The following is a 16,621-nucleotide window of genomic DNA, read 5'->3' on the forward strand; positions in this document are numbered from 1 at the left end:
CTGTCAATCCACGTAGTGTGCCTGTTACGCCCTTTCATTCGTTTGCTCTCTCCACATGAGCTTTTTTAGCACCGTGCATGTGCCTGCTCGAGCGATACTGTACAACATTACCCGTCTTGCTCAATGGTACGGTGGCTAGCGATCTTTGGGCTGGTTTGGCAACTCTGACCTCGTCTTGCTATACCTTCACTGTCAACCTGGGTAATCGGGCTCTATCGGAACCAATCTGCAACGGTGTATGGCAAGGTGCAAATATAACTTTGGAGTGTAGGTGGATCGTTTCGCTTACTGGTAGTTACTCTCTCACCAAAGTCCACTGAAAAAGTTACTGCATTGGTATTTGAGTCTGGTGAAGAGGACCGAATCGGGATCAAAAACCCTAATTTTCAGGATTTGTTGTTCTCAAAGAGATCTACGTCTGATACGAAGAAAATGAAAAGGACCATGTACGTCGTTATTCAACTAACATCAGTATCCCATTGACACGTATGATCTCACTTCTGTTTATGGTAATGATGATATTTCAAGAAAGGCGAAAACACTACTTGCACTTTGTGTCGTTTGGAGATCGCTGTGTGACGCATTATCCATTCAACTCCTTGTGCTTTTTCCGTGCGTATAGTATTGACTTACCACAGTGCCATGGATCCTGCTTCCGTGTTTAAAACAAAGTATCGAATTCATATAAGCTGCATCTCTTTCTTCCTCTCTTGTATTTCCAGTATGGAGTATCATTTCTCTACATTGTACGGCCATTTTAAATGTGAGGTTTTGGACTTTACACTTTTGTTTGTTCACTTGTTCTTTAGTGTAATGGTGCTCTGTTTTGGCATTATGTTAATGGTCGAAGCTATGATGAAGAGCTCCGAACAAAAGCAATTCTTGAAAGCGAAGCTTTATGGCAACTTCTTGTTATCCTTTGTACTCATGTTAGTGCTAACATTTTTTAGCCGTGTTGTTAAATTTTCTGATGCAATTGAGGGATATGATAAGCTTGGGAAAGACACTCGGAAGTACGGCTGGCTTTATCAAGATACTCTAATATGTACAACATTCACTGCCGTATCCATACTTACCATGTGGGTGTACCTGCCTCGCTATATCCAAGCGTTACATTTCATCAATGTGGCGCAGGAAGAGCATAGCACCAAGGCAACGACTATGTTGGGCCCAGCGATGCAAACCCACCTAAAACAGAGCTGAATTCGGAAGACTATCACCCATCTACGTCTCAACGTCATCTCCTAAATGACAATGAACTACCACCTTATGCTTCTGTGATCTCCGAGCATGACAGTCCTCAGTTGCAGCAGCACATGCTTATAAAAAGCGTATCATCCAACAATGAAGACAACGTGGAATTGGTGCAATTTCGTTCGTCCATCGAGAAATAGTTCGAATAAATCCATATTATTCTACTGAAAGCCGTAAATATACAATAAATCACTGTAATAGAACGCCTTTACGAGTCATCTTGCACGCGCTCAAGCGCATGGCGTCCACGCCGGAGACGTTCATGTAGATCCATTCCGCCACTCTGCTCGCCCCATAAATTACGCTGTTGGTCCAATAGAAAGGAGGCCTTGCCCGTATTATGTGCCTTGTCTCGACGCTGCTCTTCCTCTTCTTGTTCTTTCTGCTCTTCTTCGGTCACTTTCGCAATCATTGAGGCACGATCCGCTTCCATCGTCTTCGCATTCTGCATCATCTCCGCCAACTTTGCTGCGCGATCCTCTTCTGTCACGCGCGAGCAATTAGGTGAGCGTGAGCGGTGGCGGGAAGGGGTATCATAGTGGCGACGGGAGGATCTAAACGAGTCTTTGTCATGTCGTGCTTCTCGATCACGCTGTCTTGCGTAGTCATCGCGCTCGCGGCGATCATAGTTCTCACGCCGATACCGCTCATCGTACGGACAATGATTGTCGTAGTGTCGTCGATCATACTCACGTTCATCGCGATCACGACTTTCATGACGACGCGATGACCATTCTTCGTATCGATCGCTGCGGTGTCTGTCATGCCGGTCGGAATGATGATCTCGATGTCGATGACGATGGTGCCGGTCACGATCGCGATCGCGATCACGATCACGATTATGAGCGCGACGAGAACGATCTAATCTCTCGTCTTTTTCCACAGGTAAACCAAGACGTGCACGCATTTGGCGCATTCGAGTAGGGTCTTTCATCAGCATTTCGTACATGGCCTGTTCTTGTTTCTTGATGGCAAAAAGCGGATCTTCTCGCACTTTCAATGCCATATCCTTCGCTGTATTAGTTTCTTCCGGTTCGTTTAACACTGCAGGTCCTGCTGTCCGAGAGAGCTGCTGTGCTTCATTGCCTTGCAGGAGCTTATCAACACGTTTTTTGCCCAGCAAATAATCCTCTAATTCGCTTTCTGAAGGCCCTGTACTTGTAGCAGGCGTTGCATACATCCATTCAACGCGTTCAGAACGTCGTTTGCCACCAGCAGCTTCATGAATGCGCTGCAGTTCCTGCATTTGGCGTTCTTGTTCGCGCTCTTTGCGCAATTCATCGAGCTTTTTACGCTCCGCCAGTGCCTCCTGCTCCTGCTTCCATACTTTCTCTTGATTGCGCTGTAGACGTGGGTGCCACGACTTTTTCACGTTCAAATCACCGGCACCCATCTTGCTGGCGGCAGTGGCGTGCGGCGATTTAGCGCTGGGCTACCAGGAGAGTGGAGGCAGCGAACGATGGCGTACGCGTTCGCTCGAGAAGACCTCGGCCGAGCGCACGTGACTGTCGCGCGTCTCTTGTGTCCAAGTCGTAGCGCCGATAGTGGTCGTCTGCGCCTGCTCCCGACCTGTTGGCCCCCGCAAACGCGACGCACAGCTGCGCAGCACACGAGGTAAAAGGCGTGTATACACTGCGAGAGACTTGTGCGGTAGCTACGTGGACGGATCTATCAGCTGAATATCATGTACGCGGAAGAGGGGGTTGAGGAAATCAGCCAGGAGGACTGCTGGGATGTGATCAAGGCCTTTTTCGAAGAAAAGGGCCTTGTGCGCCAGCAGATCGACAGTTTCAATGAGTTCATGAGCAATACTGTGCAGGAACTTGTGGAAGAAAGTCGTAGTCTCACACTGGAGCAAAGCGATCAACACACTGGCCACGCTGAAGACAGGACACGTCGCTACGAGATCGAGTTCGGCCAGATTTACATGAACAAGCCTCAACAGACGGAGGCGGATGGTAGCACAGCACCGCTGTTTCCACAAGAGGCACGACAACGTAATCTGACGTACTCGGCGGGTCTTCATGTTGACGTGTCGCAAAAGGTCTTGATCAAAGGCGAGGAGGACGAGTTGGACGAGAATGGCGACCAACTGTGGGTGCCTGACCCAACGCGCGATGAAATTGTGGATGAGAAGGTGTATCTAGGCAAGGTGCCGATAATGTTGCACTCGCATTTCTGTTGGCTGACCGATTTGCCTGACGAGGGCAAGTACAGTTTGAATGAGTGTCCCTTTGATTCTGGTGGCTACTTTATTATTAATGGTTCAGAAAAGGTGCTGATTGCGCAGGAACGTATGGCCGCCAACCACGTATACGTCTTCTCCAAGGCTGCGCCGTCGCCCATCACGCACTTGGCTGAGATTCGTAGCGCGGTGGAGCGCGGTGGAAAGACGATCAGCACGATGCAAGTGAAGCTTTTCTCCCGCAACCGTGAGCGCAGTCTCAACAACACGATCAAGGCTACGCTGCCGTACATCCGAAATGATATCCCGATCGTGATTGTGTTCCGTGCGCTGGGTGTAGTGCCCGATCGTGAGGTACTGCAGCATATCTGCTACGACTTTAACGACACGCAGATGTTGGAGATGCTCAAGCCGTGTATTGAAGAAGCGTTTGTGATACAGGACCGTGAGGTAGCGCTGGACTTTATTGGTCGTCGTGGTACCACGACTGGTCTGTCTCGCTTTAAGCGTACGACGTATGCCCAGGAGATTCTACAGAAGGAAATGCTGCCTCACATCTCCATGTCAGAGGGCTCTAATACCAAAAAAGCATACTTCTTTGGATACATGGTGCATCGCCTTCTCCTTGCTGCGCTGGACCGCCGCGAAATTGATGATCGTGACCACTTTGGCAAGAAGCGTCTGGATCTGGCTGGACCGCTGCTCAGTGGCCTTTTCCGTATGCTCTTCCGCAAGGTCACGCGTGATATTTACCGTCATCTGCAGCGCTGTGTGGAAGACCAGAAGGAGTTCCATCTCCAAGCCGCTGTGCGTCATGCTACGATTACCAATGGTCTGCGCTACTCGCTTGCTACGGGTAACTGGGGTGACCAAAAGAAGGCAATGCAGTCCAAGGCAGGTGTGTCGCAGGTACTTAACCGCTACACCTTTGCTTCGACACTGTCGCATCTGCGTCGCTGCAACACGCCTATTGGCCGTGACGGTAAGATTGCCAAGCCACGTCAGCTGCACAACACGCATTGGGGTATGGTGTGCCCTGCAGAGACGCCAGAAGGTCAAGCTTGTGGTCTAGTAAAGAACTTGAGCTTGATGTCGAACATTTCCGTGGGTACGCCTAGCGCGCCGATTGTCGAATTCTTGGAAGAGTTTGGTCTGAACAGCTTGGTGGACATGCAAGCGGCTGATCCTAAAGCGACCAAGGTCTTTGTCAATGGCGTTTGGCTCGGTACGCACGACGACCCTGGCCAACTTGTTGATACGCTTCGTGATCTGCGTCGTAAGGACGATATCAGTCATGAAGTAAGTGTCGTGCGTGATATCCGTGAAAAGGAGTTGCGTATCTACACAGATGCAGGCCGTATGCTGCGCCCTCTGTTCATTGTCGACCAGCAGGACATGACATTGCTTATCAAGCGACACCATGTGGAAGCGCTCAATGACGAGTCTGGTGAAGGCTGGGACTGGACGCGCCTTGTCCAGTCAGGCGTGATTGAGTATCTCGATACGGAAGAGGAGGAGACGGTACTGATCTGTATGAGTCCTACGGACTTGGAGCAGTCGCGCGAATACAAAGCATCGAACGGCCATATGCTGCCGGATACGTCGGATGCGACACGCCGCCTGCGTTCTGCGCATACCTTTGCGCCAGATATATGGACTCACTGTGAGATTCATCCTGCGATGATTCTGGGTGTGTGTGCCAGTATCATTCCCTTCCCAGACCACAACCAATCGCCCCGTAACACCTATCAATCGGCTATGGGCAAGCAAGCGATGGGTGTGTTCTTGACCAACTACCAGATTCGTATGGATACCATGGCGAACATTTTGTACTACCCGCAAAAGCCACTGGCCACGACGCGTGCCATGGAGCATCTGCGTTTCCGTGAACTGCCAGCTGGCCAGAATGCCATTGTGGCCATCCTGTGCTACTCTGGCTACAACCAGGAAGATTCCGTGATTATGAACCAGTCGGCCATTGACCGAGGCTTGTTCCGCTCTCTGTACTACCGTACGTTCCAGGATATGGAGAAGAAGGTCGGTGTGATTACCATGGAAGAGTTTGAAAAGCCTACGCGCGAAACGGCGATCCGCTTGAAGCATGGCACGTACGAGAAGCTGGACATTGATGGTCTTGTACCGCCAGGTACGCGTGTATCTGGTGAAGACATTATCATTGGTAAGACGGCGCCGCTGCCGCCTGACAGCGATGAGCTGGGCATGCGCAGCAAGACCCATACCAAGAAGGATGTGAGTACGCCGATGAAGAGTACCGAGAGTGGTATTATTGATCAGGTGCTCATTACGACCAACGGCGAGGGTGCGAAATTCGTCAAAGTGCGTGTGCGTTCCACGCGTGTGCCGCAGGTGGGTGACAAGTTTGCCTCGCGTCACGGACAAAAAGGTACGATCGGTATTACGTACCGCCAGGAAGATTTGCCGTTCACAGCGGAAGGCATCACGCCTGACATTATCATCAACCCACATGCCATTCCCAGTCGTATGACTATCGGTCACTTGGTCGAGTGTCTCTTGTCCAAGGTTGCGACATTGTCTGGTCAAGAAGGTGATGCTACGCCGTTTACGGACCTCACCGTGAAGGGTGTCAGTGACATTCTCTTCTCCCTAGGCTACCAGTCACGTGGCTTGGAAGTCATGTACAACGGTCACACAGGCCGCAAGTTGCAGGCGCAAGTGTACTTGGGCCCGACGTACTACCAGCGCCTGAAGCACATGGTCGACGACAAGATCCACAGTCGTGCGCGTGGTCCCGTGCAGATCCTTACGCGTCAGCCCGTGGAAGGTCGTAGTCGCGATGGTGGTCTGCGTTTCGGTGAGATGGAGCGTGACTGTATGATTTCCCACGGTATGGCCTACTTCCTCAAGGAGCGCATGTACGATACCAGTGATGCGTACCGCCTGCATATCTGTGATCTGTGTGGCTTGACGGCTGTTGCCAACCTGCGCAAGAGCACATTCGAATGTCGTGCATGCCGCAACCGTTCTGCGATCTCGCAAATCCATATCCCCTATGCGGCGAAGCTCCTCTTCCAAGAGCTGATGAGCATGGGCATTGCGACGCGCTTGTACTAACTCATGCAAGCAGTACCTGGCTGCGATGTCATAGAAACGAGTCATATTTATTTATATATATAATAGCACCTAACTACGGTTGAACATGTGACGTACACCGTTCGTGATCTTGTCTTTCCCTTGCTCCAATTGGTGCAGTGTTTCATGGCCCTGCGCGGACAAGTCTGTTCGCAGCGACGTCGGCGCCGGCGCCGAGCTTGCGGGAGGTGTGGGACCATGCTGGCCAGCCTCGCTCATGGCCGTAGGCGGACCCTGTGCATGCGCTGGCGAATGCATCAGCGCTTGCGATGGCAGCAACGTCGACGCCGATGGCTGCGATGGCATCGGCTGTGCTTGCGTCTGTGTCTGCTGCATTTGGTTCGTCGTCGAAGGCCATGCTTGTGGCAAGGTAGATGTCGACGACGTCATCTGCGAGGGTTGCGACTGCGACACGGTGCTGGAGCCTGACATACGCTGATTCATATGCTGGTTGACAGGCGGAGGGAAATGCGTTTGATTCCCCTGCGTTTGTCCTACACGTCCAGGCATTTGCCAGGAGGCCATGCGCGCTTGGTCCTGAGACATGAGCGACGGGGCACTGGAGTGGGTCGAGACTGTGGTCGGAGGGATCCCTGGCGCACCGGGCGCAAGGGCCATCGTATCCGTCGAGTTGGAATGCGGCAGCGAGGCCGAGGCAGGTGGATGGCTCTGCTCTTCGATGGATGCATGGTACATGTCCGAGAGCAGTGGCTGCGTAGGCTGACCTGGCTGTGATATATTCATACTGCGTGCCGGAGGCTCGTCAAACACAAAGGCCGCATTGGATGTAGGGGTCGGCTGCTCACCCGCCGACATGCGACTCGTATTGGGCTCCGGGAAGAGCTCACTGTGGGTCGAGAACGGACTGGACAAACCCTGCTGCGAGCCTTTGTCGATCACACTACCACTAGGTGACGACATCATACCTTGTGAATCCCAAGGCATCGACGGCTGCGGCAAAACAGGCGACCCGGATATCATGTTCGAGTCTGTCGCCTGCAAGTTGCTCCGTGTCATACGCAGACCACGACCAACCGACGAGAGCGACATGGTCGAGTTCCGGCTCTTGTCCATGTTCGCCAGCTCATCCTCCGAGATACCGCCCGACGGGAGGCTTGGAATCATACCATTGGAGCCTGTGGACGACACGTGGGCCCGCTTCTCGTCCTTCTTCCGACGTGGCCACTTGAACTTTGGCGACATCTTGGCCAAAAAGTTGTTGCGACCCTGTCCCGGTGGAGGCGATGTGGACATCCGATACAGATCCTTGCTGGAATTCGACTTGGGCAAGCTTGAGCTGCTTTGATTCGGGCTCATGGGGCTCATAGTCGACACTGGCAAGGGCCCTTCGTTCGGAGGTGTCACACGCCCACTCTCCATCGCTCCTTGCGACATGGTGGAGAGGTCCACCGAATGGGACGTTCGCACCGGCGTGTGCATCATTCCGGTGGTTTGTGAAGCTAGCGGCATCGAACCCTTCACCGACCATGGCTGCTGCTGTGCTGCCAAGCGAGCCCACTCGTCGTTCATAGGAACCGGGGCCGTCGTACCAGCCTGGGCTGCTGCTCCCACCGCAGGGGCTGTAGACTGGGCATCTCGCGTCTGCATGTTCTGCAGCATAGCCTCGAGTGACTCCTCCGTCTCGTCACGCTTGGGCGGTGGCGGTGGTGCAGATCCACCCTCAGGCAGCGCCGGTGGTGCCGGCGGGTCCCAGCGTACACTCCATGCACCGTCGTGGGGCGGGATGTTTACGGGTAACACACCGATCGGCGCTGCAGCAGGCACCGTACGCGGCGGCGGCTGGGCCGCGGCAGTGGATGCCGGTGCGACGGGCGCTGTGGGCTTCTGCACCTGCTCCGTAGTTGGCTGCGCTTGTGGCGGTGTCGGTTGAGCAGGCTGTGACACAGATGGAGCTGCCTGTGCGTCTGGCACGGCACGGCGTGCGGCCGGCACCGGTGCCGTGCTGGGTGTCACGAGATCACTTGATGTCCGGCCCTGATCCAGCGCGATGACAGGTCGGTGTGTGAGCGATTGCGAATCACGACGCTGAAAACTGTCGTTCTCTGTGGGCGGCATTGACTCACCAGGCCACGATGCTTGGGACTGTTGTGAATCGCGCACGCGAGTGGACGGTATAGACTGTACAGGCTTCGGCTCCTCGGTGACCATGGCACGAGTCGGCAAGGTCGAGGCCGCGCTCGATTGCCAGATCGGTGGTGCATCGTCCATTTCCCACGTAGGCCGAGGTCCTTGACCCCACTGCGTCACCTGGTCGGGGTTGGGCGTGGGGTCAGCACTCCAAGCCGATGTTTCGCCCATAGGCATCGGATCCCACGCAGGGCCTGTGGTCGACGCTTCCTGCTCTTCGTTGAGATGGCGCGTGTTGAGCACATTGGCATGCGATGGCGCATCACCTTGTTGCTTTTCACGGAAACTCAAACGCTTGCGCTCCACGGACAAAATGCTCTGGTCGCTTTGGACTGAGATGTCACCGATACCGTAGCGAACGTACGCGGGCGTCGTCATACCGGTGGCCAATTGGTCTGGCGAATGCGCATTCTGGAGATCGCTTGGCGGCTGCTCCATCATCTCGCTCTCGGCCATAAACATGTCCTTGGCCGACATGGGCTTCTCTGCGTTGCCCATCAGACTGTTCTGGCGCCCTAAACTGCTGCGCTTTGTCGACGCACGACGAGGTGACAGCAAGTCCAGCGCACGCTGCAGGTCGCCTAGAGTGTTGTTAAAGTCGACACTGTTCTGGCGGTTCAGCTGCGCTACTGTCGGCGCGTCGGGCACCTGCTGAGAGGAGCGATGCAGCTTCCGTTGCGCCATTGTCTTCGGCGGCGTAGTCAGAAGCGCCGTGTCAATGTCATTGTCGCTTGATGTCATCTCCTTCTTGGCCGAGGTATCTTTTACCGAAGGCAGGATCTGATCCATCTCCGAGAGAGGGACGGTCGGGGAGGTCACGTTGGCATTCTCTTTGTCGCCCATGGCGCCGGCCTTTGTATCAGTCGAAGTCGGTGGCGAAAGCTCCGTGATGATGCTGTTGCTTGTCGGCGCATCGCCAGGCAAAGACTGGTCAAGCACAATCGGTGATCGAAGGGACGAAGCGTTTTGCGCCAGGCGGCGAGAGAGCATCTCGTGCGCTGTGGGCACAGGGCGCTTCGATGCACCATCCGCAGGCGGGATCGATGTAGCTTCTTTGGACTTCGCTTGGTCCTGGGCTAGCGCCGAACTGACAGTCGGCATCCCTGCAGACGCTGCAATCGCCGCAGCGCCAGCTCCTGCGCCTGCACCGACCCCTGTCATCGTCACAGGCGTCGCCGAAGGGTCCAGCGGTGGGCCTTGCGGCTGCGGCAGAGGGCGGCGTGGTGGCGCTTCATGCACAGCGTCGAGAATAGGGCCATGCGCCTCGAAACGCGTAGCACTGGCATTACGCTTGTGCATGGAGGCCGCTTCCATCTCCTCCTCAGGCTGCGAAATAACTTCCGACATACGTGCGGAGGCACGCTTCACTGAGCGCGGAACGTCAATGGACGCTCGCTGCATATGCCGACGAGCATTGGCCGTGGCACGCTCACGCTCAATCAAACGATCACGCGCCTCTTCTACATCAAGTTGCGGCGAGGGCGGCGTGCGTGGCTTGCCTTCCAGTACGGCCTGAGCAGCTGCCTTGGTACTGTCTGAAACGGAGCGTGATGACTCGTCCTTCTTGGAGTCGGCCGTAGTGGACTCTGTCTTCTGTTCGGGCGCCGACGAGCTCGAGTCTGTATGCTTGTGTTGCGTGCCAAACAGGCGCGACGCCGCCGCAGAGATGCTAGCGACGACCGTCGGCTTTTCCTTCTTCGAGTGTGTCGAGTCATTGTCATGGCTTGTATCGGGCTCAGACTTGATACTCTCAGGCTTCGAGGCACTTGGATGCGAGGGCGGACGGGCAGGTGGCGGCGGCGGCGTGGGCAGTGCCCGCGTTGAGGGGGCAAGAGAATCGCTTGTGAGCGCCGCCATTGCCGCCGTCATCGCATGGGGGCGCACTACTTGGCCTTGCGACACACTCCATGCCTCCGGCTCTCGCGTCGATGCCGACGGCGGTGGAGGCACCGCACGTGCCGATGCAGTAGGTGCCTTCTCTTGCCCCGGCAGCGGCTCCTCCGCGACTGACGTCGGCGCGGTCATCATGCCTTCGTTGGTCGACGGCGGTGTAAACACATCCGGCACACTGCTAGGCGCAGCAAGCAGCTCCTGACCCTGCTCAGGCGCCGCATCCAAGTTGGGCGATGCAGCAATAATCGGGGCATCACGTACTTGCACGTCGTTGTCTTCTGGCACAATAATGCCCGCTTCGGGTCCCTGCAGCCCCCGCGAGGGAACATCGAAGGTCGTAGGAGGCTGCGGCAGTGTGCGCGACGATGGCGGCGAAGCGAGCGAAGCCAGATGCAACGGGCGAGGGCCGCTGTTGCTGCGTGGCGTGGGCAGGACTGGGGCCTCCGATGGGCCGGCCCGACGTGGAGAATTGGTCTCTGACACGGTTTCAGCATGCGAAATAAAAGAACGCCACCATTTGGCCCGGTTTGGATCGACAGCCCACTCAAACTTGCCGACGATCGGCAGACGGCCATGCTCTAGCGTATAGGAAGCTGCTGAGGCCGAGTTTGTCGACATCATGCTCGTGTTGCTCGCGACACGGTGTATCCGACGCATAATCGGTGTGCCCCCACTGAGCGCCTGATAATTCTGGCGCTGATGCGGTGATATGGGGCCACGCCGAGCATACGGCAACGGGGTGACCTTTCCAAAGGAGTCGACCTCGGCGTTGTCTGTGCTCATCATGCCAGACGTTTCGTCGAGGTCTTCATCCTCGAAAAAGCCGCTCCATAAGGCGGCCCATGTAGCATCGCCAATACGAGGGCCATCACTACCCTTTCCATCATCGAGAAGATACAGCGAGAGACCGCCCACACTGGGCAGGCCATATTCGCGTGCAATGGCATATAGCTGTCCACCCAGCGTCGGATAGAGTGGGAGAAGTGTACCACGCCGCGCCATGGACGGATGACCGCCGTTGCGTGGAAGTGACTCGGTCGGCAAATCGGCTGGCGGTACGACCGTCACAAAGTACGAGGACGACGCAGCGTTGCGCGACGCCATACCGTTCTGATATAGGCGCATAGGTGTGCGAAGCATATGGGTTTGAGCCTCTTGCTTTCCGCTCTCTTCCATATCGGAATCACTCAGTAGCTCATGGGACGTTCGTGGCACCATCTCATCGCTGGGCACAGCTGACTCCTTAAGACCGGAGCTAGCAGCTGCCTCCGTGCTTATGGCACTTTGTCCAGGGAAGTGGGGACCTGCCATGGGATCCACCTCCTCAGGTCTTACGGCAGCGACGTTAATGAAGGCAAGGTGGTTGCGCCAGGCGGTGGTCGTACAAGGTCACTGCGGCTAGATTACTGCACAAAACAGTTCGATGAGCATCTATGTATGGTTTACTGTAAGCAGCCGCTAACACTGAGGGTCTGCCAATAAAATTACGTAAGTATATGCAAGCTTTATGCTCCACAAGGCCCCCCACTGAGAAGGCTGCGCCCCGTGGCTGGATTGCCAAGTCTACGCACGGCGTCAGACAAGCGACAAAGAACGCGTATTGCTACAGGCTATCTACAAGGCGTCGGGGCATTATTTTGCCTGTCGTTGGCGCAATAGGGCTGCTGCATGCTCGTACTGTGTTAAATGCACAGGCACATACATCGTCGCCGTATTGTTGGCCAGGGCGGATCCGAATAAAAGCGCAGTGACCTTGTCACCGTGCCATGCACCCTCCGTGTCTGTCCAAAAAACTCGCTTGATGCCTGCCCAGTACATCCACTCTAGGCATCGCCAGCATGGCCGACTGTCCGCATAACGAGGCATAACATTGGTGGTAGGGGGTATCGTGTTGGTAGACATAGTAGTACCACGCTGTCGTCGTCGCTGTTCTTTCGCCTTAGCTTTGGAGTCGGTATCTTGTAAAAGGCGAACCACATACAAATCCGCTCCACGAACACGAGAATCTGCCATGCTTTGCAATGGTCTTCGTGCTACTTTGCGGTAGCCCAACGTAGTGGACGTACACGAGTCCAGCTCTGTACCATTTTCCATGGGAGGAGGCGATACACTCCCTGGCGGCGGCGTCGAAGGCGGTGATGACTCACTTGACGAGGAGAGGCTTGTAGTACCAGCATCCGTCACGTCACTACTGGCACTCTCACTTGAACTCGTCTGTTTGGCGCCTCGCGCCTTCCGCGCCATCTTCTGCTCTTTACGACGCTTTAGCCGCTCTGCCTTGAGTTCCTGTTGCTCAATACGCAATCGACGCGCCTCCTGATTGCCAGCCCACAGTCCATGCCCGTGGCGCACACTGTCCGAGGTGGTACAGCGTGCGTGGCGTTGGTTTTTCTTCAATTCGTTTTTTATAGCGCGGTTTAAGACACCACTCGCTATCGGGGGCAAAAGCGATGCGTTGTTGCTCCCGCTTCGCGCCCTCGACCAAAGCCCGGTCACACTTGGCTTTGATTCCAGCAGCCACGCGCTTGGTGGCAGCTGTGGGCACGTCGCTGCAGCGGGAGCCATCCTGCATCTCGAGGGTCATATCATGGAACTGCGCGCACGTTGACTCCATCGGATCAAGCAGAACACTGCTCCGTGGAATGTTATGGGGGCGCGCTCCACGCAGCGCGGATGTCACAGCATGCATCTCCGCATGCATACTGAAGTAGGACTGGCCACGCGCGCCAGCGTGCGAGGCTCCTTCGTGAGTATGTATATGTGTGCAGTCATCAAGACCTCGTCGCATAGGGAGAACGATAGCCTCATGGGCCGACAACGGTCCGCTAAACCCTGTTCGTACATGGTTATGGCCTTGTCCCAGAATTTTACCGCCTTTCGTGATGATGGCGCCGTGACGGTAGCGCATGGCGGAGCGTAGGGCCTCCTGTGTTGCCGCATTTCGCATGCGATCTCCACGCTTTTGACTGGGCATGCTGGTAATTACGTCAAAGTGAATGAATGTATTAGGTTTGTAGCAGTGTCGTAACACAACCTTGTTTTTTTCTTCGCTAGCCAGGCTTGTGGCGTGCCCGCACAGTCAGAGGAAAAAAAAAAACAGCTGCCTATTGTACTATGAGATTCGGCCGAATGGAGGGCGCCGCCTCTTTCTGTCCCGCGTCAATCAGAGTCTAAGAGCGTGATGTATTCACGGCGTGGAGGTGGTCGTGCTTCTGGTGAGGGCGACGAGCGCACGTCAATGGGTATTGAAGGCTCGGTGGAACGCTGAGATGTGCTTTTTATAGGTAGATACAGCTGCTCCTGCGATCGTCCACCCTGACTAGCTGACATGGCCGGGCTTGAAGCCAAGGGGGCAGACGCGTCACGTTCTAATTTTTGCAGTAGCGAAGAGCTAGGGTATCGGGCCTCGGACAAGCTAGAGTGCTGGGAACAAGACATGGGTATCGTGGAGGAAGTGGGGTCGGTCGTCATTGGAGGAGGTATATGCTTGGCAGTAGGCGTCGAGGAGTATGCCTGTTCCGCTTCTCGTAGCGCACTTTCCGCATCCCAATCCCATTCGTCCATCACGTCGTCTGACCATGGCTCAGACAATGATGGCGGTGCTGCAGACACGGTCGCCGTAGGTGCCTTGACCTCTGTCATGCTGGACAAGGGCCGTGCAGGCGCCGACGAGGCGTGTGATGCCTCTACCCTACGTGCCGGCGGCAATGCGTTGGATGCTGGCCATGGCTTTACGTCCACACTTAGCTTCTCTGATATTTGGGCGGCTAGGTCGGCATAAATGTTCCATTCAGGCACAAATCCACCGAGGATATGTATATGGGGCGCTTCTAAGAGCAGTACTTGGTCATCATAAACACACTCGCGTACTAAAATTTTTGTGCCGAGGGGTGTGTCCAGAGACAAAGCCGGGATAGGAGTATATTCGTACGCGACAAGGTCTTTCGACTGGTGTCCGTCACTTAGGTGCCAGCGAAGCATGCCTCGTGGAAAGGGGGTGCCTGGCTCTGTATGTCGTGCAGCAAAAATGTCGCGTAGTGCTTGAGCAGAGACACCCACATCCATGACATGTGTGATTTGAAGTAGTCGTGGTGTGGGTTGTGCTGCCTCCATCGAGTCCGCCAGATTTGAGACGAGCAGCTGGGCGCGTACCTGCTCTAGGCACGCGGCAGAATCACCGCATATCGTAGGGGTTTTCGTCGTAAGGTACGCAATACACTCAGACCTGGGGTGAGTTACTGATATACGTACAGCCAGTCACGACTCAAGGGGAGTGGCCCCCATGCTGCCTGCAACTCTTCATAGACGGCCTTTTCCACCGAAGCGCGCACAGACGTGTCCATGGCGTAGCGGCTGCGGCCCAACAAAATAAATTACGCGTAAGCGTTGGACAGGGGTGCGGGGCTTATTTCCCCAAGTCGGCCACACGGGCTTCCATCGGCCGCCCACGCCTGCACGGGTCGCCGCCCGTTATATTTTTGTCTCTTGTTCCTGGTACTGCATCATGTACTCGATTGTGCGTCAGCAGTTGCTACGAGTGAGCGCGCCTTTGCGTGCCGGCATGGCTGGCATGCACACTAGTGCTACGCTGGCTGAGCTCAAGAAGTTCACCATGCCTGCCATGAGTCCGACCATGGAAGACGGTGGTATCGCCGCGTGGCGCAAGAAAGAGGGCGAATCGTTCAGCACGGGCGATGTACTCCTGGAAGTGGTACGTATTCAAGGAAACTAATCGCAGGAAACCGATAAGGCTACGATGGAAGTTGAGGCTCAAGATGACGGTGTGGTCGCGAAGATTTTGGTATGTTGTGTGTACCTATTGACCGATAGACGCCTGGCGGCTCGAAGAACGTGCCCGTGAACTCGGTGATTGCCATTATGGCTGAGGAGGGTGATGATCTCTCTGGTGCGGATGCTCTTGCGGAGGAGGCTAAGAAGGAGTCGGCCAGTGCGAGCGCTAGCTCCTCGTCCGAAGAGCCGAAGAAGGAAGCCCCGAAGAAGGAGGAGGCTTCGAAGAAGGAGGCCCCGAAGAAGGAAGAGGCTCCGAAGAAGGAGGAGGCTCCGAAGGAGGAGTCGTCTCCTGCTCCGGCTAGCACTGGTCCTCTGGACCGCGTAATGGCCTCGCCGCTGGCGAAGCGTCTTGCCCTGGAGCGTGGTGTGCCTCTGCTGCAAGTCAAGGGCTCCGGTCCGAACGGCCGCATTCTCAAGGAGGATGTGGAAAAGTACCAGCCTAGCGCTGGTGCTGGTGCTGGTGCTGCAGCGCCGAGCAGTGGTGCGCCTGCCGCCGCTGGTGCTTCGTACACGGATGTGCCTGTGTCGAACATGCGCCGTGTGATTGCGGAGCGCCTGACGGAGAGCAAGTCTACGGTGCCGCACTACTACGTGACGTTTGATGTGGAGATGGACCGTGTGTTGCAGCTGCGCGAGGTTTTCAACAAGGCCTCGAAGGAGGCTGCTCGTGGCGATGCTGAGAAGGCGAAGGCTGCCAAGCTCTCGGTGAACGACTTTATTATCAAGGCATCGGCGTTGGCCCTCAAGCAGGTTCCTGCCGTGAATTCGGCATGGCACGGTGACTTTATCCGTGAGAACCACGTGCAGGACATTAGCGTTGCTGTGGCTACGCCTACGGGTCTGATTACGCCTATCATTCGCAACTGTGGTACGGTGGGCCTGGCCGAGATCGGTGCGCAGAGTAAGGAGCTCTCGAAGAAGGCGCGTGATGGCAAGCTCAAGCCGGAAGAATACCAGGGCGGCACGTTCACCATCTCCAACATGGGCATGATGGGCACGAGCCACTTTACGGCTATCATTAACCCGCCGCAGAGCTGCATTCTTGCGATTGGCAAGACGGAGCCGCGCCTTGTGCCTGATGAGTCCTCTGAGAAGGGCTTCAAGACAGTGCAAGTGATGCAGGCCACCATCTCTGCCGACCACCGCGTGGTGGATGGTGCGATGGCGGCCAAGTGGATGGCTGCCTTTAAAGCTGCGCTGGAGAACCCTCTGTCGTTCATGCTCTAGGGGCAACGTATA

At 55.5% G+C, this 16,621-nt stretch overlaps 5 protein-coding genes across 5 annotated transcripts; 3 read left to right on the forward strand and 2 right to left on the reverse strand.

Annotated features, from left to right (window-relative positions):
- Window positions 1–1,462: 1,462 nt before the first annotated feature.
- Malapachy_3930 (hypothetical protein) lies at window positions 1,463–2,647 on the reverse strand (the record flags this gene model as incomplete). Its single annotated transcript, XM_018138389.1, has 1 exon — window positions 1,463–2,647. One exon carries the CDS (start codon window positions 2,645–2,647, stop codon window positions 1,463–1,465), a length of 1,185 nt encoding a protein of 394 aa, XP_017991672.1.
- A 291-nt stretch (window positions 2,648–2,938) lies between these two features.
- Window positions 2,939–6,532, forward strand: Malapachy_3887 (dna-dependent rna polymerase ii second largest subunit; the record flags this gene model as incomplete). Its single annotated transcript, XM_018138346.1, has 1 exon — window positions 2,939–6,532. One exon carries the CDS (start codon window positions 2,939–2,941, stop codon window positions 6,530–6,532), a length of 3,594 nt encoding a protein of 1,197 aa, XP_017991788.1.
- Window positions 6,533–6,601: 69 nt separating this feature from the next.
- On the reverse strand, window positions 6,602–14,934 carry Malapachy_3922 (proteophosphoglycan ppg4; the record flags this gene model as incomplete). Its single annotated transcript, XM_018138381.1, has 5 exons — window positions 6,602–11,873; window positions 12,573–12,944; window positions 13,018–13,333; window positions 14,128–14,816; window positions 14,843–14,934. The coding sequence occupies 5 exons, from the start codon at window positions 14,932–14,934 to the stop codon at window positions 6,602–6,604; spliced, it is 6,741 nt and encodes a 2,246-aa protein (XP_017991921.1).
- Window positions 13,920–14,372, forward strand: Malapachy_3921 (hypothetical protein; the record flags this gene model as incomplete). The annotated part of the gene is made up of 1 exon (XM_018138380.1): window positions 13,920–14,372. The coding sequence occupies one exon, from the start codon at window positions 13,920–13,922 to the stop codon at window positions 14,370–14,372; it is 453 nt and encodes a 150-aa protein (XP_017991794.1).
- Window positions 14,935–15,095: 161 nt separating the features above from the next.
- On the forward strand, window positions 15,096–16,609 carry Malapachy_3891 (dihydrolipoamide acetyltransferase; the record flags this gene model as incomplete). The annotated part of the gene is made up of 3 exons (XM_018138350.1): window positions 15,096–15,302; window positions 15,330–15,392; window positions 15,422–16,609. 3 exons carry the CDS (start codon window positions 15,096–15,098, stop codon window positions 16,607–16,609), a joined length of 1,458 nt encoding a protein of 485 aa, XP_017991678.1.
- Between the last annotated feature and the right edge of the window lie 12 nt (window positions 16,610–16,621).

Source organism: Malassezia pachydermatis (assembly GCF_001278385.1).
Source record: "Malassezia pachydermatis strain CBS 1879 chromosome Unknown scaffold4, whole genome shotgun sequence".
NCBI classification, from domain to species: Eukaryota; Fungi; Basidiomycota; class Malasseziomycetes; order Malasseziales; family Malasseziaceae; genus Malassezia; species Malassezia pachydermatis.